The following is a 26,057-nucleotide window of genomic DNA, read 5'->3' as shown; positions in this document are numbered from 1 at the left end:
AACGGATGTTTTTTTTTTAAATATAAAAATCGACCGCCTTTTCTGTTTCTTTGACGTTGTGTGAACATAGCCTTCGGCTGTTTTTGGCAGGTCCCATAGAGAATGAATGAAGCAATAGCAGGCATGTATGTTAATAGAAAACTATTAGTTAGTTAGTTCACTTTCCTTCTGTGGTCTTTCATGCTTTCCTTCTGCTTCTGACACAAGCTGTCTATCCAATTGTGTTCATTACCCCACTTCCTGTTGGACAGCTAACACAACCCCTACCCCTTCTAATAGTCTAGTGGGTGGGGATATAGTCAGGAAGGTGTAGTAGTAAGAAGATAGAGTTAGCTGAATTCCCAGCTAAAATGTACAACAGGAACAGGAAGTCAGATATGGGATGTACAATAAACAGAAAGTGGGGCAATAAAGACAGCAGAGAAGACCATTTGCATCAGAAGCAGAAGGAAAGCATGAAAACCCCAGAAAGGTAGTAAAATAACTTTATTTACCAATGTATGTTAAATTATAAAACTGTTGAAAACAGGTTCCATCATCGAAAAATCCCTTTAAGTTTTGGCGACTACACAATGCTGCAGATCCTTGGTAAAATGGAAGCACTAAAATGCTTCTTTCCAACTTTCAAACTTGGGGCAACTCAATTTGTCTCTTCGTATCCTTGATAATAAATTCTAATTAATGATAGAAGTTAAAGGGGAACTATCAGCAGTTTATATGCATCCAAGCTGCTGATATGCCCCTATAGCACACAGGGTGCTGAGGATGAAGGTAAGTTACTTACCTCAATCCTTAGCCCTGTTTTTGTGAAGTTTGTAGATTATTACATATTTAAATGAGGCTCTTTGATGCATTGGGGGCGGGACTACTACTCTTAGTGCATTGATCCGCCCCAGTAGGCCCGCCCCTCCTAATGAATATTGGGGCAGAACTCTGCAGTGATGTCACCCCGGCGCTCATCACTGCAAACCGCTGGATAAATATTTATTAGGAGGGCGGGGCAATAGGGGCGGATCAGTGCACTAAGGGTAAAAGTCCCACCCCCAGTGCACTAAACTGCCTCACTTAATAAACTACAAAGTTCCTGGAAAATGGTGCTTCTAACCTGCTGATAATTAGTATAAAATCGATCATTTGTGGGCCCTGTAATAGGCCAAGTAAGTACCAGTCTAATAAATTGGTGTATGCATAGGCACCAGTCTGCTTGTGTTATACCACGCTAAGGTGCCCTGGTTCCATCATAGCAGGTCCACCTTCCATCTATACAGAACCTTCATTACAGCGTATCCATTTATTAGAGACTGTTGGTTGTTTAGGAATTTTATATCTTTGGGCCAGACGGGGTTAAACAGAAAAGAAGAAGCTGTTCTCACCAAAGAGTTCTTTTTATCCCAATTGTTCTGTTTTTCACAGCTGCTTAGTATTCAGCATTACAGGCTCTTTCTGTAAGCGGCTGAAGGTGTCAGATATGATGGGGTCAGCATGACCCGGTACATAGACATTAACCCGATCTCAATCACAAGTTTGGGGTTTAGACAACCTGGCCGCCTGTTTACAGCAAAGCCACAGCTAAACGTGAAAAGTCATGTTTTCTCTATTTAACCGTGCCCATTTGTCCCTGGTATATAGGGTACATTTAATGGGAAGCGCTACAATTGAAGTCAGGCTATTTTTGTAGGACTTCAAGCTGTATAAATGAACTCCTAATGGTTCAAAAGTAGAAAAAAAAAAAAAAAGTACATTAAAAGGCTGGAAAAGCAGTAATCATAGCGGTTGTCAACAAACTAAAGTGTTCTGTGGAAACGGCTTTTTTAGCCTATTTCACGTCCTGACCCAGGGTAATACCATGTTCCATATTATATGCAGGTCAATAAGAGAACAATGTTCAGCAGGCCTGTATTTAGCAGAGCTCGAACAGCGAATAAAGTGGAACTTTGGGCAAATTTTCTCCATTAGTAGGTTAAAAGGGGTATTCTAGTTTTGGAAACTACTACCCCAAGATATATAACTAATATAGTGTGATCACTAATAGTAACATTTTTGCTTGATCTACGCCTGACAGGATGTTGAGAAGTCCTTTCATTTTCAGAGTGGTATTGTCTCTCATCTCTTGTCTTCCTAGACAACACAGCATCCACTGCTGTCAATGGAGGCTCGGCTGGATCTAGTCTCTGAGCGCAAGCCCTGCCCCTAGAGTGATGTCATTACTTCTGACCAACCCTACAGTCTACATCACCATCTCCTTGTTACATTGATAGATAGATAGATAGATAGATAGCATAGCTCCCAACTGTCCCGGATTCCGCGGGACAGTCCTGTTTTCGGGGTGCTGTCCTGCGGTCCCGGAACGGCACCCAGTGTCCCGCATTATATGTGGCCCCACCGAAAAAGAGCAATAAACCAGTAACTCACCTGTCCGCCGGTCCCAGCAGCTCCTCTCCCGCCAGAGCGCGCACTCCCGTCATCCTCCAGGGCGGGCAGCGGGGTATACAGACACTGACTGTGCCGGAAGTGACCTGCAGCCTCTATCATGAATTACTTCCGGCACAATCAGTGTCTGTATACCCCGCTACCCGCCTCGGAGGATGATGGGAGTGTGCGCGCTCTGCCAGGAGAGGAGCTGCTGGGACCAGCGGACAGGTGAGTTACTGGTTTATTGTTTTTTTGGTCGGGCCACACAAATGGGAGGATTGGCTACTATGTGGGGCGCTATATGGGGGATTGGCTACTATATGGGGGGATTGGCTACTATGTGGGCACTATATAGGGGATTGGATAATATGTGGGGCACTATATGGGGGCATTGGCTACTATGTGGGGCACTATATGGGGGCATTGGCTACTATGTGGGGCACTATATGGGGGCATTGGATACTATGTGGGGCACTAATAGGGGACCATTGGCTACTATGTGGGGCACTATATGGAGGGATTGGCTATTATGTGGGGCACTATATGGGGATTGGCTACTATGTGGGGCACTATATGGGGATTGGCTACTATGTGGGCACTATATCGGGGGATTGGCTACTATGTGGGGCACTATATGGGGATTGGCTACTATGTGGGGCACTATATGGAGGGATTGGCTACTATGTGGGGCACTATATGGGGTTGGCTACTATGTGGGGCACTATATGGGGGCATTGGCTACTATGTGGGGCACTATATGGGGGCATTGGCTACTATGATTAATGATATGATTAATTTATTTAAATATATAAATGGCCCCTACAAGAAATATGGGGAAAAGATGTTCCAGGTAAAACCCCCTCAAAGGACAAGGGGGCACTGCCTCCGCCTGGAGAAAAAAAGGTTCAATCTCCGGAGGTGACAAGTCTTCTTTACCATGAGAACTATGAATCTGTGGAACAGTCTACCACAGGATCTGGTCACAGCAACAACAGTAGAGGGCTTCAAAACCGGCCTAGACAAGTTCTTAGACCAAAATAATATAAATGCATATGTATAGAACCTATCACCCCTCCCCCTTCCCTGTATTCATCCCCTCCTTGGTTGAACTTGATGGACATGTGTCTTTTTTCAACCGTATTAACTATGTAACTATGTAACTATGTAATCCAAGGCACCACTAGAATGTGGACATGAGTAAGCAACGCAAATATACCTTAAAGGGATTGTCCACGCAAAATAAAGAAAACTGAATGACAACATTGGGTCATGTAAACATAATACACCAAAGCCCCCCGAACAGTTCTGTGATGTCACAGTGCCATAAGAAATGCCCTCTCAGCCAATCAGGGACACCGCTGCAGCCACTGATTGGTTAAATGGCAGTTCCTTTGGTGACATGATGCAACCGGGAAAATGCGGACCAGCAGGGGACCGGCAATAACATTATATTTCTTGATGCAATAGTTTTATGTTCTGTTAGGCACATGTATACCCTTAAAATGGGCCTAAATACTTGGTAACTCAGGATCAGTTTTACATAAAATGGGGCCATAGGCAGCAAGTATATTATAGGCCCCCTTTGCATGCTTAGCTATATGTTCTCACGATTAAAAATATATATATAAAAATATTCACACCCGAAATACTGCAATATAATGGCAAATAATACTTCCACTCAGGGCTCAATGTTTCTATACAGCGTGTAAATAATAGACCCATAGGGAGAGATTTATCAAATATGGTGTAAAGTAAAACTGGCCCAGTTGCCCCTAGCAACCAATCAGATTCCACCTTTCATTCCTCACAGACTCTCTGAAAAATGAAAGGTGAAATCTGATTGGTTGCTAGGGGCAACTGAGCCAGTTTCACTTTACACCATGTTGGATAAATCTCCACCATAGGGTTTAATGACCCGAACTAACAGGATCATATTGATGTACAATGCTGTTTGTTTAGGTCATTAGACTGACTGTCAGGCTGAGATACATGGCCGATTGCAGAAATAAGACTATAGCCTTATAGAATACAAATTATACTACCACCATACAGTGTGCACAGAAAAATGCTCCATAGAAATCTGCTATTGAGTGCTCAAATAATAGTGTCCAAATAAATGCAATGAATAAGTAGTTTAAGGGGTACGCTGGTGAAAGTGTTTTTTCTTTCAAATCAACTGATGTCAGAAAGTTATATAGATTTGTAATTTACATTTATTTTAAAATTTCCAGTTTTCCAGTACTTATCAGTTGCTGTATGTCCTGCAGGAAGTGGTGTATTCTTTCCATCTGACACAGTGCTCTCTGCTGCCACCTCTGTCCATGTCAGGAACTGTCCAGAGCAAGAGAAGTTTTCTATGGGGATTTGCTATCTGCTCTGAACAGTTCCTGGACAGAGGTGGCAGCAGAGAGCAGTGTGTCAGACTGGAAAAAATACACCACTTCCTGAAGGGCATACAGTAGCTGATAAGTACTGGAAGACTGGATTTTTTTTTAGTAAAAGTAAATCACAAATCTATATAACTTTATGACACCAGTTGATGTGAAAGAAAAAACATTTAGCCGGTGTACCCCTTTAAAGGAAATCTGTCAGCTCTATATTATTGATGAAGAAATCCCGGCACTCGCAACAGTGAGCTTATAAGTGATGAATCTTTATTGCGTGAAGCTGCACGCGTTCCGACTTACTGGTCTTTGTCATCAGCATACAGAACACTGATTAACGGTACATTTCAAACGGAACCATTCGCGCCAAATGTGACGTCACTATTACACATCTCCATAGTGACACTCAACAAACACTCAACAAAACAAAAGAATCACATGACTGTAAAAAACATGAATGAGGCGCATGTAATGAACGCAATAGCATATAGCTCCTTAGGTGAGGTGAGTGAACCGCACCACAGATGTGACCAGAGTGCCGGTGCTTTTGGAAATAGCTCTATATTATTGTCAGAGCGGCAGACATGGGCAGAGATGTGATGGCTGTTTAAAAAATGATAAAATGATGCCTTTTGTTTTACCCAGCTCTCCCATATCTCAGGATCACAGCAGGTCTCAAGCATTAGAATTAATGTGATCTTTAAGTTCTGACACCTCAACATCAAATTTATCTGATCCATGCCTTTACAGTCCCTTAAGCAACTACCTATTTTGTGTAAATTTTTGGGCTATTTTCATTTTAGTTGAAATAAAACCTAACAACTGCATCCTATACTATGTAAGAGCCCAGAGGGAGAGTTAGGAGGCACAGAAGGAGCAGTAGTATCTGTGCCCTATTGTATGAGGGTATCCATTGCTCCTGTGCTCCAGGACAGGACACCAGTATAATAAGAGGTATATGGGTGTAGGTCCTCCTAGAGATTCCATAGCCCTTGAACTTCAAGTTACACCTCTGGCAAGAGTTACTCTTTGTAGAGAGTTTATGCCCTGGTGATCTTCTCTGATATCTATATGTAATGTTCAACTATGTGTTTCTTTTCTCTTCTTACACCTTGGTAAAACTTTATCACTCTAGTGTCCCAGGTTAGGACAAGAGGCCGCTGTTTCTTACTCGACCCACTAGATGTCCCTCTCACACAGAAGAGCTCCAGCTAACACTTAGGTCTAGCTACACTTACACTTCTTTTCTCTTGCAACATCTTCACTTTAGTCTTTGCTTAGTGCCTGACTACAGGCCAGGCAGGATGTGTATTCAGTTGTTGCTAACACTAGTTTCCCAACCACTATGGGTTCCTAGACAAGACCCCTAGTGAGCTTAAACCCTTGCCTATCTCATGGACAGACTAGACAACAGGGCAGTTGACCATCTTAGAAAAGGGACGGACAAACTCAAGACTGATCCTACAGTAGAGCACAGTGCTAGTACGCCGCTCTCTACTGACAAGACGCTCAGATTTGTAGGAAGGACACTACAAGCCAGCTTCACCCAGAGCAGAGACCTGGGACTTGTACTACCCTAGTAGGATGGAAACCCAACACTGTGGGGTAGAAGGTGGTTAGGTGAGATAACTAAGACTCATCCATACATGAGTACGAGGATTTCTACACTAGTTAAGGGCCCTCGTATCCGCTCCCTATCTCTTGTTATCATTCTATCAACTCACCTATCTACCTGTTCGACTGTTGTATTGATTATTTTTGCACTAAGTACACTGTTTGTAACTGTTTGCACTAAGATATCTTTTTTCAAGTTGTTTAAAGTGGGACTCATCTCTGCTGCCGCACCTGCACCAACACCTCGCACCTCACCTTAGTCCAAATCAAGGTCCGGTTGCCGTGTGTCCGGTGGTGGGTGTTACCACTCCTGGCCACCATGACAAGTAGCCTCCAAAATACCAGAACCCACCAGCAGGCCCAACATCATTCTCAGCAACCTGGGCCACAGCATGTATATACGTTGGTAAGGAATTTCCAAAATAGGCGTCCCACTTAATGGTGATAAAAACTGATTATAATATAAAAAGTGAACCTGCTAGGGGGTCTACCCTGATATCTGCTTTAGTAAGAATTAGCGCCACCTGGTGTTAGGAGCATACCTTCTCCAAAATAGTTGCACTTTCCAATTCTGAATCTCCAGGAACATATTTTAATTTAAATTCCTGTCTTCAATACATAAGTCCAATATGGGAAAGTCAGAGGACATCTGCACCTGTCGGACACATCAGCTAGGGCTTGCAGTTATTCTGTTTTTAGAATCAAATAAAATCATTTGGTGCTGGAGCCATCTTTTTTCCTGGAGCAAACCCCAAGAAACAAGGACAGCTGGTCACTTAATATCTTCATCCATCATAAGAAGATTCCTTAGTGCCTGCTCTTCCATGTGGTGCCTGAAAGGCAGTGATCGCAGTGCATAAATCCTCAGCATCCCGTGTAATAGGGGCTGCACACACGGCTCTTATACCCCCATGGGATGAGGTTTGATAATTGAAAGCAGGTGTTACATAGACAAGTGCTAGGAGGATCTTGGCTGACTTTGTTCTTTAAGGTTGATGTCATCCCAGTATTTGCTTCTCTAACTCACTGGGTGGTTTGCAGAATAAATTTTCTGAACTCTCTAGAGCCCAAAATGCCAGAGTAGTTCTGGCCTCCTACTTTGTGGATTTATTGGTCTTTCTGTCAGCGCTGGGCCTGTCCCTTCCAGCACCGTCTGACATCCCATAAGCCAGAATGAAATGAAATTATTTATCTGCGAGTCTGGTCGCGGTTACCTAAGGCTGCATGCTAAAAAGTGTGCAACAAATTATCCATAGAATTGTAGTGATATATATATTACATATACATATATACAGTATATTTCTTCCAATAACCAATCTGCTCCTATATACAAGAATATAACTACTATAATGCTTCAGGAAGATACAGGTGCCGGCACTGTCTGAATACTGCTCAATCAGTAGCTGTGCGCTGGAGTCGGATTAAGGGCTAATAAACTGCACTGGTAAGTAGCCGCGGTGCTCGAACAGAGACAAGGGCAGTACGGTGTATAAAATAGAAAATAAGTCCAAGCACTCACCGGATGAAGGGATCTCTTTGTGCGTTTATTCAGACATCACAGGGAGGGAGCGGTGGCCAGGGTGCGGGAGCGTGTAGCAGACAACTGTTTCGCGCCTCAGCGCTTTGTCAAGTCTTAACAGTTGTCTGCTACACGCTCCCGCACCCTGGCCACCGCTCCCTCCCTGTGATGTCTGAATAAACGCACAAAGAGATCCCTTCATCCGGTGAGTGCTTGGACTTATTTTCTATTTTATACACCATAACTACTATAATACTGCTTCTATATACAAGAATATAACTACTATAATACTGTTCCTATATACAAGAATATAACTACTATAATACTGCCCCTATATACAAGAATATAACTACTATAATACTGTTCCTATATACAAGAATATAACTACTATAATACTGCCCCTATATACAAGAATATAACTACTATAATACTGCCCCTATATACAAGAATATAACTACTATAATACTGCTCTTATATACAAGAATATAACTACTATAATACTGCCCCTATATACAAGAATATAACTACTATAATACTGCCCCCTATATACAAGAATACAACTACTATAATACTGCCCCCTATATACAAGAATACAACTACTATAATACTGCTCCTATATACAAGAATATAACTACTATAATACTGTTCCCAATATACAAGAATATAACTACTATAATACTGCCCCTATATACAAGAATATAACTACTATAATACTGCCCCTATATACAAGAATATAACTACTATAATACTGCTTCTATATACAAGAATATAACTACTATAATACTGCTCCTATATACAAGAATATAACTACTATAATACTGCCCCCTATATACAAGAATACAACTACTATAATACTGCCCCCTATATACAAGAATATAACTACTATAATACTGCCCCTATATACAAGAATATAACTACTATAATACTGCTCCTGTATACAAGAATATAACTACTATAATACTGCCCCTATATACAAGAATATAACTACTATAATACTGCTCCTATATACAAGAATATAACTCCTATAATCAGGTCGGTAGAGAGCAGAGCCCGCACTACAGGTGTGTACGGCTATACAGGTGGATCGGTATGTAGACGAACAGTATCCAGTGGACCTGAAGCTGGGGTGCAGCAGGAGAAAGAGAGGCTATATATGGCAAAAGCAGGTAGAAGTAGAAATCCAATGCACTCACCAGCAGATGCGGTCTTCAAAGATTTATTGGATACAAATCACCATCGGAAGGGGAAGGGTGGAACAGGTGCGGGAGCGTAGGCAACACAACGGTTTCACGCCGCAGCGCTTTGTCAAGTTAGATACGTCACTGCCAGAATAGGCAGACCTTATATGCTAATCGACAAACATCACATAACATTAAAGTGCACACAAGTGAATCAATTCAAAACAAATGATAAGCAGTATAAAGAATAATCTTACAGGAAAACGCTCCAGTCGTTTCTTACATTAAGTCCATTTGGGCCGGTGGCATCTAGTTCGGCGATCCATATCGCTTCCCTTCTAAGGAGTTTCTGATGCCTATCACCTCCCTTCTCATTAAGATCTACCCTTTCCAGCCCCAAAAATTGCAAGCATGTTGTGTCGCCCGCATGTACATTGACTACATGGTCTATAAGGCGGGGGACGCCTTTCCCTGTTTTTATAGAGTAGGCGTGTTCTTTGTAGCGGGTCCACATGGGTCTCTTAGGGTGGTATTACACGAAGCGATTTTTTTCAATTAACGATTAACGATAAACGATCTCCAACGATCGCAATAGCGGTTGCCTAATAATCGTTCGTTTTACTACACGGAAAGATTATCGGTTATATTGGAGCAACAAAATTCAAGAACACTCCCCTTTCAATTTGCGAATGAACAGGGAACGGCTAACGACATCTTATTCAAACGAACGATGTGTAAAAGACAAACGATAAAAATAGATTCAAAACCTATTAAACGACCAACGACCAATCGTTCGTCGTTTAATCGTTGTCTACTATTACACTTAAAGATAATCGTTCAAATACGACCGATTGAACGATTATTCGAACGATAATCGCTTCGTGTAATACCACCCTTAGTCTTGCATACGTAAAATTTGTTGCATGGGCAAACAATGGTGTACACAATGAATGAAGATCTACAGGTGATTAAACTGTTAATCTGACAGTCTACGCCATTAAGTGTTATGGAGTCAGTGGGCACTAATTGGGGACAGTATTTACATGTACTGCATCGTTAGTTACCCTTTATTTGGGCTCCTGTGAGCCAGTTACTGCTGGTCTTTTTTTGTTGTTGTAGGTTAGTGTTCATATTAAGCAGATCACCAAGGGTGCGGTCTTTACGAAAGGTGAAAAGGGGGCCAGTGGATGCTATATCGCCAATATCTTCATCTTGCTCAAGTATATGCCAGTATTTATGGATACTATCGGCTATAATGTTGTTGAGTGGTGAATTTTGGAAGGCAAATGTAAATCTTTTAGTTGGTGTAGTGGCTCTGGATTTTGGGGCAAGTAGGATGTTCCTAGTTAAGGTGTCTGCTTTTCTTCTGGCTTCATGTATGACTCGCATGGGATACTCTCTAGCCAATAATCTTTGTTCTAAGTCAGAGGCTTGCTTGGCGAATGTTTCTGGAGTGTTATTAACCCTTTTTAGGTGTACCATTTGGTTAAAGGGGATGGAGTTTTTTACTTGGGCTGGATGGGAGCTTGCATAATGCAGTATGGAGTTGCAAGCAGTCTTCTTTCTGAAGACCGATGTTTAGAATTTTTCTTCTATGACGTCAACTTGGACGTCTAGAAATTCTAGAGACTTGCCCCCTATTTTGTAGGTAAAGAACATATTAACCCCGTTGTTGGTGTTAAGGAAGTCAACAAAATTAATGAAATCTTTTTCCTCACCTTCCCATACCATGAAAACATGGCATAGAAGCACTAAGCCAAGTCTCGTTCCTTATCTTCACTGATAGCGGCTTAATGGCATCTGCTACTGTTTTATTTTTGCAATGGGCTATGATGGGCTTGATGGCAGTACTCTCTTTTAAGTCATCGTCCTGTGCCAGCATGCCCCAGTGTCTATAAATAATCCGGCGTAAGACATCATTCATAGGGGAGTTGGTGAAAATAAAAGAAAAACGGTCCGGTTTTCTATCCTGTTTAACCCTTTTACCCCTTAATAGATCACATCTATTCTTGTTACGGGCTCTCTGTAGGGCTACATCTACCAACTTCTCTGGATAAGCTCTTTCTAGTAGTCTAGCTTTAAGTTCCTTAGCCTGCCGCTCAAAACCACTATTGTCGCTATTTACCTTTTTGACCCTCAGCATTTGGCTATAGGGTATAGCATCTTTGGTATGGGCAGGGTGTTAACTATGATAGTGTAGAAGGGAGTTACACGAGTTAGGCTTCCTATAGATGGAGGTGGAGATACCAGAATCCTTTATCTCCACCAACACATCCAGGAACTCCAAGCGTGTCCCCCCGAAAACCCTAGTGAAGGCCATGTTAACCTGGTTAGTATTATTCAAGTACTGAACAAAGTCGGCAAAATCACTTTCCTTTCCCTCCCAGATGATAAATATATCATCCACGTATCTGTGGTATGTTCTGATGAATTTGATGAAGGGATTGGCCGCGGAGAACACCAGGTCACTTTCAAAAAACGCCAAAAACAAGTTAGCGTAAGTGCATGGCACTGGTGTCCCCATGGCCATCCCGACCTTCTGAGAAGACCTTTCACCTATGAAGACCACTGGTCTTCATAGGTGAAACAATTGTTGGTAAGGATAAATGTAAGGGCTTCGGTGATGAAGCTAATATACTCAGGTGGCTGTCCAGCCTGCCGGAGGAAGCGATCGACAGCCTCCACACCCGAATCATGGGGGATGCGGGTGTGGAGGCTCTTGACGTCCACCGACACGAGGGAGCAGTCCAGGGTAAGGCTAATGTCTTGGAGGGCCAGGAGAAAGTCGCCCGTGTCCTTCAGATATGAAGGGACGGCAGTGATCAGGGGTCTGAGTGCCCAGTCTAGAAACTGGGATAAACTCTCAGTGACCGATCCCACGGCCGAAACAATCGGCCTACCTGGGGGAGATTGTAACCTCTTGTGCACCTTAGGTAGACAGTACCACTTCGGGGTCCTAGGGTGGTCAGGGAGCAACTTTTCTGCGGTTTTGCTGTCAATAGCTTCTGGGCCCGAAGCAAAGAACATAATTTATCTTTGATTTTATTGGTCGGGTCACACCTAAGTGCACTATAGACAGACATATCTGACTGTTGTCTTCTTGCTTCCTCCTGGTACATCGTGGTGGTCATAATCACGGTGGCCCCGCCTTTATCAGCTCTCCGTATTGTTAAATCGGGTCTACTTTTCAGCCATGTCACGACCCTTTGTTCTTTATTGGTGAGGTTACATCTGGCTTCGGGATATACCAGTACCTTGACATCTTTCATGACAGCCTGAGTGAATTTCTCAATAGCCCCTCCCGGGTTACCCAGACCTCTAGAGATCACCATCTCACCCTGCTATGCAAAGAGACTCTGTGGATCTCAAAGTTGAATGCACTCGGCCCCTTGGGGTTGAACAAGCGCAACGAATTTGCACCATTTGTGTGATTTCTGTTTTATCTGTTTGTATCACTTACACTTATATGTATTTAAGCACCTCCTTTTGTGGCACGGAGTCATCCGTAGACCGGAAGAAGCGTGGGAACACGTGAAACAATTGTTGTCTACTCCTGAGAACACACCTGCCCACACTCCCCCCTCCCTGCATGCGTGAAAGTAACCTCCATTAAAGTTTCCCAGACGTGAGTGCACGTCTCTTTGATCTTTCTTTTCGTATATAACTACTATAATACTATAGTAGTATAATACTATAATATAATATAGTATAATACTATATAGTCTTCTGGCCTGGGTCCCCAGGCCAGAAGAGGCGTGATCAGTCACGTGAAACGGCTGTAGCCACCGGACGCCCCTGCTTCCACTTCCCCTCCCCACTTCGGTCTATCTAGACGAAATAAACGGACTTATACCGCAGCGGTTTTTGGTGAGTGCAAGCTTCTTTGTCTCCCTCGTTGGATAACTACTATAATACTGCACATATATACAAGAATATAACTACTATAATACTGCTCCTATATACAAGAATATAACTACTATAATACTGCCCTCTATGTACAAGAATATAACTACTATAAGCACAAGCAAATAGATGTGTTGGCACTATCAATGACCCGTGATTTGTGTGGAGCTGTTTATGTTTTCAGATTTAAGTGTCTTTGTGAGATGAGGAGCGTTGTAGTCTTTGTTGGCTGAGTAATCTCAGTGACATTCATGCATTACAGTGGTGCTCAGCGTAAATGAGAAAGCAATTCATTTAATCAGCACAAGCCATTGAGGAAGTAAAGACCAGCGGCACTCACCGGGTTAATGCAGTTGTGATGATTTATTGATACGATGTCATCTTGCAGATAAGCTCAGGGCAGGGGGAGACAGGTCCAGAGGTGCTGTGCACCGTGGCGACGGCCGTTTCGCGGGTTAACTTTCCCGCTTCGTCTAGCCTCCCTCTAGGGGAGGCTAGACGAAGCGGGAAAGTTAACCCGCGAAACGGCCGTCGCCACGGTGCACAGCACCTCTGGACCTGTCTCCCCCTGCCCTGAGCTTATCTGCAAGATGACATCGTATCAATAAATCATCACAACTGCATTAACCCGGTGAGTGCCGCTGGTCTTTACTTCCTCAATGGCTTGTGCTGATATAACTACTATAATACTGCCCCCTATATACAAGAATATAACTACTATAATACTGCTCCTATATACAAGAATATAACTACTATAATACTGCTCGTATATACAAGAATATAACCAGGGCCGTATTTACCACTAGGCACCCGTGGTCCGGTGCCTAGGGCAGCACCTTTCAGGGGGGCAGCACCAGGGAGCAGGAGGAAGAAAACAAACTTTTTGTTTTTATTTTTTGAATCTACCACCTCCAGTTCAGACTTGCCAGTAAATCTGGTGTCTTTTTGAGGGGGGAGGGGGGTTATGGTGGTATTGGTCAGGTCTGGTGTGGCCGTGTTACTTAGTCACAGTATGGAGGTATTGTTTAGGTCTGGTGTGGCAGTGTTAAATGTGACGTCTGGAGCTATTACCTACCTATATACTAATCCTGTGGGGAGAATTCCCTCAAACAATATGCAGACGGCTCTAATCATTGATTCAATGTGGGAATTTGTGTATGTTTCAAGCAGTTAAAAACCATGAAAAATGCGATTCCGAAACCACTCTCCCCCCCCACGGTCCCTAAGATGGGGCGTCTTTAGGTTTAGTGCCTAGGGCAGCAGCAGCTGGTAATACGGCCCTGAATATAACTACTATAATACTGCTCGTATATACAAGAATATAACTACTATAATACTGCTCGTATATACAAGAATATAACTACTATAATACTGCTCCTATATACAAGAATATAACTACTATAATACTGCTCCTATATACAACAATATAACTACTATAATACTGATTCTATATACAAGAATATAACTACTATAATACTGCTCCTATACTATATACAAGAATATGTGTTGTAATACTGCTCCTATATACAAGAATAATGTACATGTAGTGTTATTGCGAGACATTTATACCCTGTAATCTTATGGGCATTATCTGTCATTTCATGTTGGGAGTTGTAGTTTTGCAGCAGCTGTAAAGCAGCAGGTTGGAGAACATTCCTGTAGCGTACAGTCTCTATTCTTTGTATTGGCAGCCATCTGTTCATCACACTCATAGTCCCCCTGGGGTCCGGTGGGATGCTTCAGGGCTGTTTTTAGCTATATTTACTCGCGATAAAATCCATTGCATTGTCTGATGTTGTTGGATGATATGAGGCAAGATGATGAGATCTTTGAGTGTGATCATATCCAGGATGTGCGCGAGAATTAGAGTACAATTACCTGCTGTGATGGACGCCAGCCTCACATAGTCGAACCCCCTCACGAATGATTCATACGGTGAACTCTCTAAGACACTTACACCTGAAAAAAAAAAAAAAAACACATTGAAACAGAGTTATTGCCGCTTCCCATTGTCAATCCCTCCTGAAATCTTCTCTTACAGTCTCATTATTTTCGCTTTCCACAAAGGTAACATTTGACCGCCAATTTAATGCGAAACCGGCCCGATCGAATGATGCCCATGGAAGGGAACATTATCGTAGAAACTCGCAAAGTGCTCCCTGGCATCATTTCACCCCGCCACTTTATAGGAAGGTTCTCCGCACTTGACAGAAAAAAAAATATTTATTCAAAGCCAACTCCGAAAGTAAAATGTTTCAATTTTCAACTTTGAAATTTGCGAGGTATAATGGCGTTCCCGGCCTCCGAGTCTGCACACAATTGTTCATTCCCACCACTATTATTTTGCAATGAGAAATCGTAAAAAAAACAGTGACTGTTCGGCTTATCAGCAACCGTCACTATCTGAACTTGTTTTATTAAAAAACTCACAGTGAAAAAACTCAAGCATAAAGGTCCCCCCCCCCCCATCGGTGGCACGAAGTTTGGGTGGTCTCCCGTGAAGTGTCGGAACTGGGGCCCACCAGAGGAAATGATCCTGGGGGCACACCAATGAACAACCAATGAGAAAAGACTTGTCAGTCAGTGTTAGTGCAGCTTCTAAAACTGGGGGCCCACCGGAGGATCCTTCGGTTTTCTGGTGGGACAGTCCGACACTGCTCCCGTGTCTCCATTAACAGATGATGTTGGGAGAAATAGGTTGATTTTTACTGTCCGGCCACCTTTGTTCTCAGAGAGATGAGCAGCAGTCTGTCTTCATCTTACCTCTCCCCATAAAGGTCAAGTGAATGTTCAGTTTTGCCAACGTTTCTGTGCATAGAGAGGACGGGAGAGGTAGCTGGTGGATGAGCCATTCGGCCAACTGTTATTGAAGGTGTATAAACAACTTTACTATAGGTAAAGGTATCAACCGCCATCTGTCTATATAACTCCTGGTTTGGCCAAGTGGTCATGTGATTGGAATGGAGAATGGAGCGATACTCTGTGACTGGGCTCTCTAGAGGCATTTCATGTACCTGAATATAACGGTTATTTGAGAATTCTCCTGCCCCGATCCTTATCTCCTCTAACCTCTTTAGTTGGGAGACCACCATATATATTAGACTGTTGACTGATCTTGCCATAATGGGCAGGTTCGAGCAACCATTTTTTAATGTGTATGAAGGACTTCACTCCTATGTAAGACCCTGTGGCAAAGCTGGGGTTACAGGCTTGTAGAGAAGAAAAACCTGTCCACACTAAAATACCGCCACCAAAGGCTCGTCTGTTCACAACAGTGGCTGATGCAATGAGTTCTCCTTGATGTTTCTAACATCAATAATGGCCATCAATGGTGTGTCTGGTGATGGTGTTACAGTGTGGGCAGGTGTGTCTAGTGGTGGTGGTGTTACAGTGTGGGCAGGTGTGTCTAGTGGTGGTGGTGTTACAGTGTGGGCAGGTGTGCCTAGTGGTGGTGGTGTCACAGTGTGGGCAGGTGTGTCTAGTGGTGGTGGTATAGTGTGGGCAGGTGTGTCTAGTGGTGGTGCTGTTACAGTGTGGGCAGGTGTGTCTAGTGGTGGTGGTGTTACAGTGTGGGCAGGTGTGCCTAGTGGTGGTGGTGTCACAGTGTGGGCAGGTGTGTCTAGTGGTGGTGGTATAGTGTGGGCAGGTGTGTCTAGTGGTGGTGCTGTTACAGTGTGGGCAGGTGTGTCTAGTGGTGGTGGTGTTACAGTGTGGGCAGGTGTGTCTAGTGGTGGTGGTGTTACAGTGTACAAGTTATAGACAGTGACTTGATGTTGAGGTATACTAGATTGGATTTTGTTTCGATAAATAGTTTGAGACGAGGAAATTACCATTGCTGCTTCTACTTAATGCCCCAGTATATAATATTAACAGAGCAGGAAGACAAATATCCTGTGAGTAGTGTATATACATAGTGTATAATGCATAGTTTCTGTGAGTAGTGTATATACATAGGAGTGTTACGGCGAGAAGTCCCCTCTGCTGCATACTACTAATATATCAATATATTTTATGGAGCTTAAATGAGGCAGATCAATCCATTCTTTTCTAGTCATTGCCAGCCCTCTAAGGTCCTGGTTCCCACCTACCCATGTCTATGTCATTCCTCCACCTACCCACGTCTGTCCCATACCTTCACCTACCCATGTCTATCCCATCCCTCCACTTACCCAGGTCTATCCAATTCCTCCACCTACCCATGTCTATCCCATTCCAACACCCAGCCATGTCTGTCCCATTCCTCCACCTACCCACGTCTGTCCCATTCCTCCACCTACCCATGTCTATCCCACTTCTCCGCCTACCCATGTCTATCCCACTCCACCACCTACCCATGTCTGTCTCATTCCTCCACCTACCCATGTCTTTCCCATTCCGCCGCCTACCCATGTCTATCCCATTCCACCACCTACCCATGTCTATCCCATTCCTCCGCCTACCCATGTCTATCCCACTCCTCCACCTACCCATGTCTATCCAATTCCTCCACCTACCTATGTCTATCTCATTTCTCCACCTACCCATGTCTATCCCATTCCTCCACCTACCTATGTCTATCCCATTCCTCCACCTACCCATGCCTATCCCATTCCTTCACCTACCCATGTCTGTCTCGTTCCTCCACCTACCCATGTCTATCCCATTCCTCCACCTACCCATGCCTATCCCATTCCTTCACCTACCCATGTCTGTCTCGTTCCTCCACCTACCCATGTCTAGAACATTCCTCTTATTGACTCCAGTACAGTACAGTACAGCTATTTGTCATAATCAGGGCTTATAGCAAGAAGATTCTGAGCAATGTGCATCTGTTTTCTGGCTTCTGCTATCATGGCCGCCATGGTCTATTACTCGCCATACTGCAGAAACAAGGCTTTTTTTTTTGAGCGGCGAGTATTTATTACAGCGGGCGGCTGCCGACATGGAAAATTATGGGAATAAACACTGCTACAGGAATAGGGCACGTTTACGGGAGATGATGGCTGATCTAGAGGAAGATTTTACTTTTATATCATTGCCTGGTTTCTGGTCATGTGATTGATGATGTGTCCAACGTTCTGTAATAACTAACACAGAGTACAAACTATACCTAGTCCAGGGTGGTCGGTGGTGTATGAAGAGTCCAGTGTTATATACTATCCCTAGTCTAGGGTGGTCAGTGGTGTATAATGGAACCAGTGTTATATACTATCCCTAGTCTAGGGTGGTCGGTGGTGTATGATGAGTCCAGTGTTATATACTATCCCTAGTCCAGGGTGGTCAGGTGTATGATGTATCCAGTGTTATATACTATCCCTAATCCAGGGTGGTCGGTGGTGTATGAAGAGTCCAGTGTTATATACTATCCCTAGTCTAGGGTGGTCAGTGGTGTATAATGGAACCAGTGTTATATACTATCCCTAGTCTAGGGTGGTCGGCAGTGTATGATGTGTTCAGTGTTATATACTATACCTATCCCAGGGTGGTCAGTGATGTATGATGTATCCACTGTTATATACTATACCTATTGGTATGTCACATGCCCATGTCTTTTTGCCACAGTCACATTTTGATATATGATCGATATGGAGGTGTCCAATCGCCATAGTACGGTGAAGGTCGGAATTTACCCCCTCTTGGCGCTGACCGGCATAGAGATTGTAGCAGAAACTAGTACTTTGTTAGAAGTACATTTATTGTCTCAAATAAAAACAACGCGTTTTGGGGTGCAGGGACCCCTTTATCAAGTTAACAGAGACGTATCACGTTTACTTGATAAAGGGGTCCTTGCCCCCCGAAACGCGTTGTTTTTTTTTTAGACAATAAATGTACTTTTAACAAAGTACTAGTTTCTGCTACAATCTCTACGCCGGTCAGCGCCAAGAGGGGGTAAATTCCAACCTTCACCGTATTACGGCGATTAGACACCTCCATATCGATGATTCCTGTGTTAGAACCCAGTGGCTCTGGATCAATCTAACAACATCTACTCCTGGCGATTCCGGCTCCTTTATCTTCACTGACACCGCATATAGGTGTTGTGCTCTCAGTACAACATCTTAAGGTGAGCGTATACAGAATCCCAGTTTTCACCCTATGGCGCCCTGCAATTTCTTTTCAGCCACTGTTCGATATATGAAGCAGAGTTGTCTGCCATCATCTGGCTAAATGTGTTCTGGTCACCTAGGACTAGGTTGTAGTTATTGTCCAGATAACATGTAATGTTAATAACAAATCCAGCTCTGCTACACTTGGAACATGAGTACCAGGCAGAGCAGCTGTATATTTGGCAGCGTTCCGGGTGTTTGTGACGGCACTGACCTTCCATCAAGGTGTGGTGAATGCTCCAATATATATTTAGACAGTTCTTCTCTTTCTTCATCCCTCTTTTGCACTTGCAGCCGTGCAGCTGGCTGGAGTGGAGGGCGTCCACAGTACGCTTGCACTGGGTCTTGGCATTGGGAGCCAGCTTGTTGGCACCGTTCCCTGCTATGCACTGGCGCAATGTTCGTAAATTGAAGCTGCAGCTGGGGTTATTCTTGCAGGCCTCTCCGGCTTGTAGACAGTCTCTGCTGGATGATGTGGCACCGGCTGTCTTTTCTGGGGAGGAACAGAAAGACATATTAGCAATATGATACTATATATGTTTTAGCTATAAAGCAAATGTTTACGGTTAACATAGGCGACTAGCAGGGTTACCGAAACTCAAACCACCTACCCCTCAGCCTACATATACTATGTGTCGGTCTGTCCTGGGATAGGTTTTTATTGTGAGTGGTCCCAACAGTTATGTGACATTGTTGTTGGTATATAATACATTTTGCTGAGTCTATATATATATATATATATATATATATATATATATATATATATGTTGTACACACACACATATATACAGTATTTTTTTTTCCAGAATGATAGGTGTCTGGAAGCGGCTTTCTCTTTAGAATACATGCATGGTTGGCCAGATTGAGCGTGCATATGTATGGGGGATAAGAGACAAGCGTAGAGCTGATAGATATCCTATGTGTATGGCTGGCTTTATCTTCTCACTTTCCAACTACTATTGCAGTCAGTTTTCCTCCGCATGTATTATAAGATTTTTGTAGGTACGAAAGAAAGCACAAGTCATGGCTGACATGTTCCTAGAGGGAACAATAGTTTATTCTATCAGATGTATCAAAAGAATGGGTGCCATAACTAACCGTAAGCCTTGGGCAATAGGCAGGGCTCTATAGTACTATAGACTCACATACATATATACAGAACATGCATAGTCTACATATAAATGTTGCTTTGGTGTACAAACAGTAAAAAACAAAACGACAGAATGAAGCTTTCCTCTAATCTCTGGTGACTTCAGTACCATGAATGTAAATGAGTGCATGAATTATGCATGCGTCTGATATGGATGCTGGCAATAAGAAGGGGTTGGAGGCAGATCCTAATTCTTGGATCGGAGAGCTGGGTTTTGGCACGCCAGGCTCATCCCGCTGCGCTTTGTCCGCACAACACACAGGCATTGCTAATGTCTAAGTACTTGTGACTATGATGCATGAAAAATGTATTTTCTCCCCCCACCCCGAATTAAAACTGCAGCTTTTCTCGGCACAACTTCCCCTGAATGTTCCTCAATTATAAATCTGTGTTATTACCCTTTAGAGCTGGATGTCTAATTGACCCCGATGGGATAGAATTAGAGATGGAGGCGAAGAGGAATAATATTGGGAATTTATAGATCCAGAGCCTGTAGCGGCATATCACAATGATGGTGTAGCAATGAATCAAAGTGTGCTTAAAAGTCACAGGATTAAACACACATTAAATCACTGGTAATAAAAGGCAGTCATACATATCTAAGCTATAGATTCCTGATTTATACCCAATAACAAAGCTCTGGGGAAATAGATAAGGAGACTCAATAATTATAATTCAGGAGGCAAAGATGGTATAGTCTGGAGCCCCCCCTATAAAAGCTGTCTGGATGTGCAGTCTGGAGCCCCCTATAACAGCAGTCTGGAGTGCCCCCTATAACAGCAGTCTGGAGTGCCCCCTATAACAGCAGTCTGGAACCCCTTATAACAGAAGTCTGGAGTGCCCCCTATAACAGCAGTCTGGATGTGTAGTCTGGAGTTCTCTATAACAGCAGTCTGGATGTGTAGTCTGGAGTTCTCTATAACAGCAGTCTGGATGTGTAGTCTGGAGCTCCTATAACAGCAGTTTGGAGTGCCCCCTATAACAGCAGTCTGGAGTGCCCCCTATAACAGCAGTCTGGAACCCCCTATAACAGAAGTCTGGAGTGCCCCCTATAACAGCAGTCTGGGTGTGTAGTCTGGAGCCCCCTATAACAGCTGTCTGGATGTGTAGTCTGGAGCCCCTTATAACAGCAGTCTGGACGTGTAGTCTGGAGCCCCCTATAACAGCAGTCTGGCTGTGTAGTTTGGAGTTCCCCTATAACAGCAGTCTGGCTGTGTAGTCTGGAGCACTCCCTATAACAGCAGTCTGGATGTCTAGTTTGGACCGCCTCCTATAACAGCAGTCTGGATGTCTAGTTTGGACCGCCTCCTATAACAGCAGTCTGGATGTCTAGTTTGGACCGCCTCCTATAACAGCAGTCTGGCTGTGTAGTTTGGACCGCCTCCTATAACAGCAGTCTGGCTGTGTAGTCTTGGGTGCCCCGTATAACAGCAGTGTGAATGTGTAGTCTGGAGCCCCCTATAATAGCAGTCTGGCTGTGTAGTCTGGACCGCCCCCTCTACCAGCAGTCTGGCTGTGTAGTCTGGAGCACTCCCTATAACAGCAGTCTGGATGTCTAGTTTGGACCGCCTCCTATAACAGCAGTCTGGATGTCTAGTTTGGACCGCCTCCTATAACAGCAGTCTGGCTGTGTAGTCTTGGGTGCCCCCTCTACCAGCAGTCTGGCTGTGTAGTCTGGAGCCCCCTATAACAGCAGTCTGGCTGTGTAGTCTGGACCGCCCCCTCTACCAGCAGTCTGGCTGTGTAGTCTGGAGCCCCCTATAACAGCAGTCTGGCTGTGTAGTCTGGACAGCCCCCTTTACCAGCAGTCTGGCTGTGTAAGCTGAAGCCCCCATAACAGCAGTGTGTATGTGTAGTTTTGACTGCCCCCTATAAACACAGTCTGGATGTATAGTCTGGAGTGCCCCCTATAACAACAGTCTGGATGTATAGTCTGGAGTGCCCCCTATAACAGCAGTCTGGATGTGAAGTCTGCAGCACCCCCTATAACAACAGTCTGGATGTATAGTCTGGAGTCCCCTATAACAGCAGTCTAGCTGTGTAGTCTGAAGCCTTACTAAAACAGCAGTCTGGATGTGTACTCTGCAGCGCCCCCTATAACAACAGTTTGGCTGCGCAGTCTAAAGCCCCCCTATAATTGCAGTCTTGATGTGTAGTCTGGACCACCCCCTATAATAGCAGTTTGGATGCATACTCTGTAGTGCCCCCAATAACAGCACTTGGGCTGTGTTTCAACAAGGTACCCTACTTATGCCTATGGGGACCTCTCTATAGCACGCTATCGGGCTCCCTTTGTCACTGCCTCTGGTGGGCAGCAATATGAAATAATTGCTCGACTGCTCCCAATAGTCTTATAGAGAAGATTTTTTTTTTATGCAGCAGAATCTTCTGGAGTTTTATTCAGCTCATTTTGTTACATATTGAAGCTTCTTTATTCCGTCTTTTGATCTCGAATGTCCTTTGCAGAATTAATGTAAGGAAATCCTTGAAGAGACCACGCAGCACAAAGTACCTGTGCCGGTAATGCATTTTATTGTCTTCTGTCAGGCTGTATGGTTACATGGCCATCAATGGATGCTTCATTTACCAGCCCGCACTCTGTCAACCCTCCTTGACCTCCCAGACGGCAGCACATGAAGTCGCCTTTAAGTGATTTTTGGTAATTTTCAGCCTAGTTCTTGGATCCTGTATGATCATCACTAGAAGGCGGATGTTATGCCGATCTTGTATTTTTTGTATTATTTTGTATTATTGTATTATTTTGTATTATTTTGGAAAACGTGTATTATGTGGGTTATTTATCTGAGCATAGATAGATGCCAATGTGTGCTGTGAAGATATATTGTGATGCTTTATATTCCTTGTTTGCACCAATAGTAAGGATTTGTTCACACACAGTATTTTTTGAAGGCCATGCACAATTCCACCCTCCCCTACCCTGCATAATTACTATATAGAGCTCACTGCTTGAAGCCAGACTCATCACAGTGATGCAGGGCAGGGTGAGGAAGAGGCGTGCATGCTGCAGCTCAGCCTAGGCTCTTTAGCTTCGGCTGTCCAGGCATGATGGGAATTGTAGTTTTGAAACAGCTTGAGGGCCGAAGGTTCCCAACCCCTGCTTTAAAGGTAAGCATGATTTTATACCTTAGCAAAATGCTAAGAGACAGGCATCATTTGTTCTATTTCCATATCAGCGGTCTTCCCAAGTCTGCAGAACTGAACGTCATATAGAGACAACAGATTCAGTTTAAACTTGGCACTGATATAGATAGTGACCATATGATACTACTATCACTATGAATATATAAGACTACCAGATCTATTACATAGTGACCATGATACTACATGACATACCAGCCATAGTAGATACTGACACTATGATCCTCAGAGACACTCCAGCCATATTAGCAACCATGTGATACTACCAGACATACCAGCCAAACTAGATAGTGACCATATAATACTATCAGACATAGCAGCCATAGCAGCGAGTGACCATATAGTCCTCTCAGACACTCCAGACATATTAGATATTGACCATATTAGGGATGGTCCGAACCTGGTTCAGGTCGGGTTCGTACGAACCTGAACTCTCGGCAATGATTATTGCTGTCTGCTCGCTCCGTGGAGAGGGTGGATACAGGGGGAGGACCACATAGCCATAGGTTGTATCCCAGTTTTCCAGGCGGTCCTCCCGCTGTATCCACCCGCTGCACGGAGCGGGCAGACAGCGGGAATCGAATGCCGAGCGTTTTGGGGTTCATACGAACCTGAACCTCGCCAGTTTCGGACCATCCCTAGACCATATGATATGATACTTCCAGACTTAAAGGACAACTCCGGCAGGACCCCCCCCCAAAAAAACCACAGACACACACAGACACCATACTCACCATCCCTCCGGTGACGATCGCCACTCCATTCGCCCGCGGTCCGCCTCACCGTCACCTTCGTCCGCCGTCCAGCGATGTCTCTTGCTTCCGGGTCCATGAGAGAGAAAAGGCTGCCAGTGCGCTTGCGCACCGGCAGCCTTTTCATTGGCTGGAGCGCATCACATGGCCAATCAGGGCTGAGCAAGCTGGAAGCCATGTGATGCGCTCCAGCCAATGAAAAGGCTGCTGGTGCGCATGTGCACCAGCAGCCTTTTCTCTCCCATTCACTCTCAATGAAGACGCCGAAGAGGAAGAAGACCCGGACCGCCCCCCCAGCTCTGACGTCACCCGTCACCAGATGCCGCCCGGGAGAAGAGGACCGTGACGACCGTAATAGGTAATGTATACATTCTTTAACTTCCGGGGTGGGGGGTCGGGAGTCGGAAAGTGGGGGAAGGGGGCCAGACCGGGTATTTAACCACATTACAAAGTTATATAACTTTGTAATGTGTGTTAAATAAGCCAAAAAAATTTTTCGCCGGAGTTGTCCTTTAACAGCCATACTAGATAGTGACCATATGATACTACCAGACATACTAGCCTTAGTAGAAAAATTTAAACAACAGAAACACTTTAACACTATCAGCCCTATTACTGATCATAAAATGCTACAATATACCTGGACTTCATATTTACAATTACCAGGAACTTGATATCAGACCAGGACACTAGAAACAAGAAACTGGATGAGCCTATTTTACCTTTTTTGAAAGGTAGTATGAAATTTAATTAAAAAAAAACAAAAAAAACAACAGTGCCACTCTCCTTCACTGGCTGCCTTTGGTACTGCAGCTCATCCCCATTTGCTCAAATGGGGTTGAGCTACAATACCACGCTAGTCCAAAGCATAGTGGAGACGTTATTTCTTTTTAATCAAATCTGACTCCTTTAAATGCCGGTAATCTCCGGTGCGCTCCAGAACTTCTTCTTTCTTCCTATTCAGCCAATAAAGTGCTTAAATGTACAAAAAAAAAAAAAAAAAAGTTCCCAACCTCCTAAAATAAGTGTTGAGAAGTGATTACTCTGCACACAGCTCTACAGGAATAGTCAGGCCCAAACAATAAGGGACGATGAGTAAGCAAAAAGCGGAACATGTCAAGAGCCATATAGCGAGCTGTGAAATCCCATTATCAATATGGATCTGGCAACTCCGCTGCTAAATACACAACAGGGTTCATTAAATATAGAGCGCGGTGTCCCCAGATGGTGCACGGGAGCAATCCGAGCGCCACTTACAGTCTTAATTATATAGAGTATTTGTTGAATATACATTAATTATGTATACCTTTATACAACGTATTGAAGAGGAAACCTCCTGCGAGCTCTAATGATATCGCGCTCCTGTTTACTATCATTCCAGCCGCTGCAATGTGTCCGCTCAATATTTACTTCTTTAATTAACTCATAGACTCTTCTGGTTGCACCCGAGGGGTTAATGTTAGGCCCTGGCCTATTCTGCAGGAAAGGTCGGGAGTAGAGATGAGCTCGGATATGGGTGGCATACAAAGTTGGATGCAGCCCTAGGGAGTCCAAGATGGACACAGCCTATGGACTCCCTAGGTCTGCATCCAACTTCTTCAGCCACCGGTACTGAAATGCAGAGCGATCTCTAGTTGGGAGGTATGCTTATGGTGCTTGTACGTGAATGTAGTATACTACAGGGGTTGTAAAAAACTTCAAACAGGGAGGGTGACAAGGCAGGTTCAGTGAGCAATTATATAGCAGCTATGTGGGAAAACACCGTGCAGGGGCAATGGTGATCAGTATACAACAGAAGGATGGGTGACATGTTGGGTGTTATGGTGAAGTAGGCAGGATGGAGTGTAGTAAGAGGGGCTGCTTGAAAAATAGAGTTGGAATTAGTAAACAGCCACCTCCT

General features: G+C 44.0%; 1 protein-coding gene across 1 annotated transcript in view; it reads right to left on the bottom strand.

Annotated features, from left to right (window-relative positions):
- The window catches only part of GFRA4 (GDNF family receptor alpha 4), a 302,580-nt gene that overhangs the window by 22,095 nt on the left and 254,428 nt on the right, over positions 1–26,057 (bottom strand). Inside the window, exons 3-4 of the mRNA XM_069976347.1 lie at positions 19,311–19,589; positions 14,889–14,969 (exon numbers count right to left, since the gene is read on the bottom strand). Coding sequence (XP_069832448.1) covers positions 14,889–14,969; positions 19,311–19,589 — 360 coding nt within the window. The remainder of the gene's footprint in view (positions 1–14,888; positions 14,970–19,310; positions 19,590–26,057) is intronic.

Source organism: Dendropsophus ebraccatus, chromosome 7 (genome assembly GCF_027789765.1).
Source record: "Dendropsophus ebraccatus isolate aDenEbr1 chromosome 7, aDenEbr1.pat, whole genome shotgun sequence".
NCBI classification, from domain to species: Eukaryota; Metazoa; Chordata; class Amphibia; order Anura; family Hylidae; genus Dendropsophus; species Dendropsophus ebraccatus.
The sequence above is the reverse complement of the archived record's forward strand: the minus strand, read 5'-3'. Positions and strand labels throughout refer to the sequence as shown.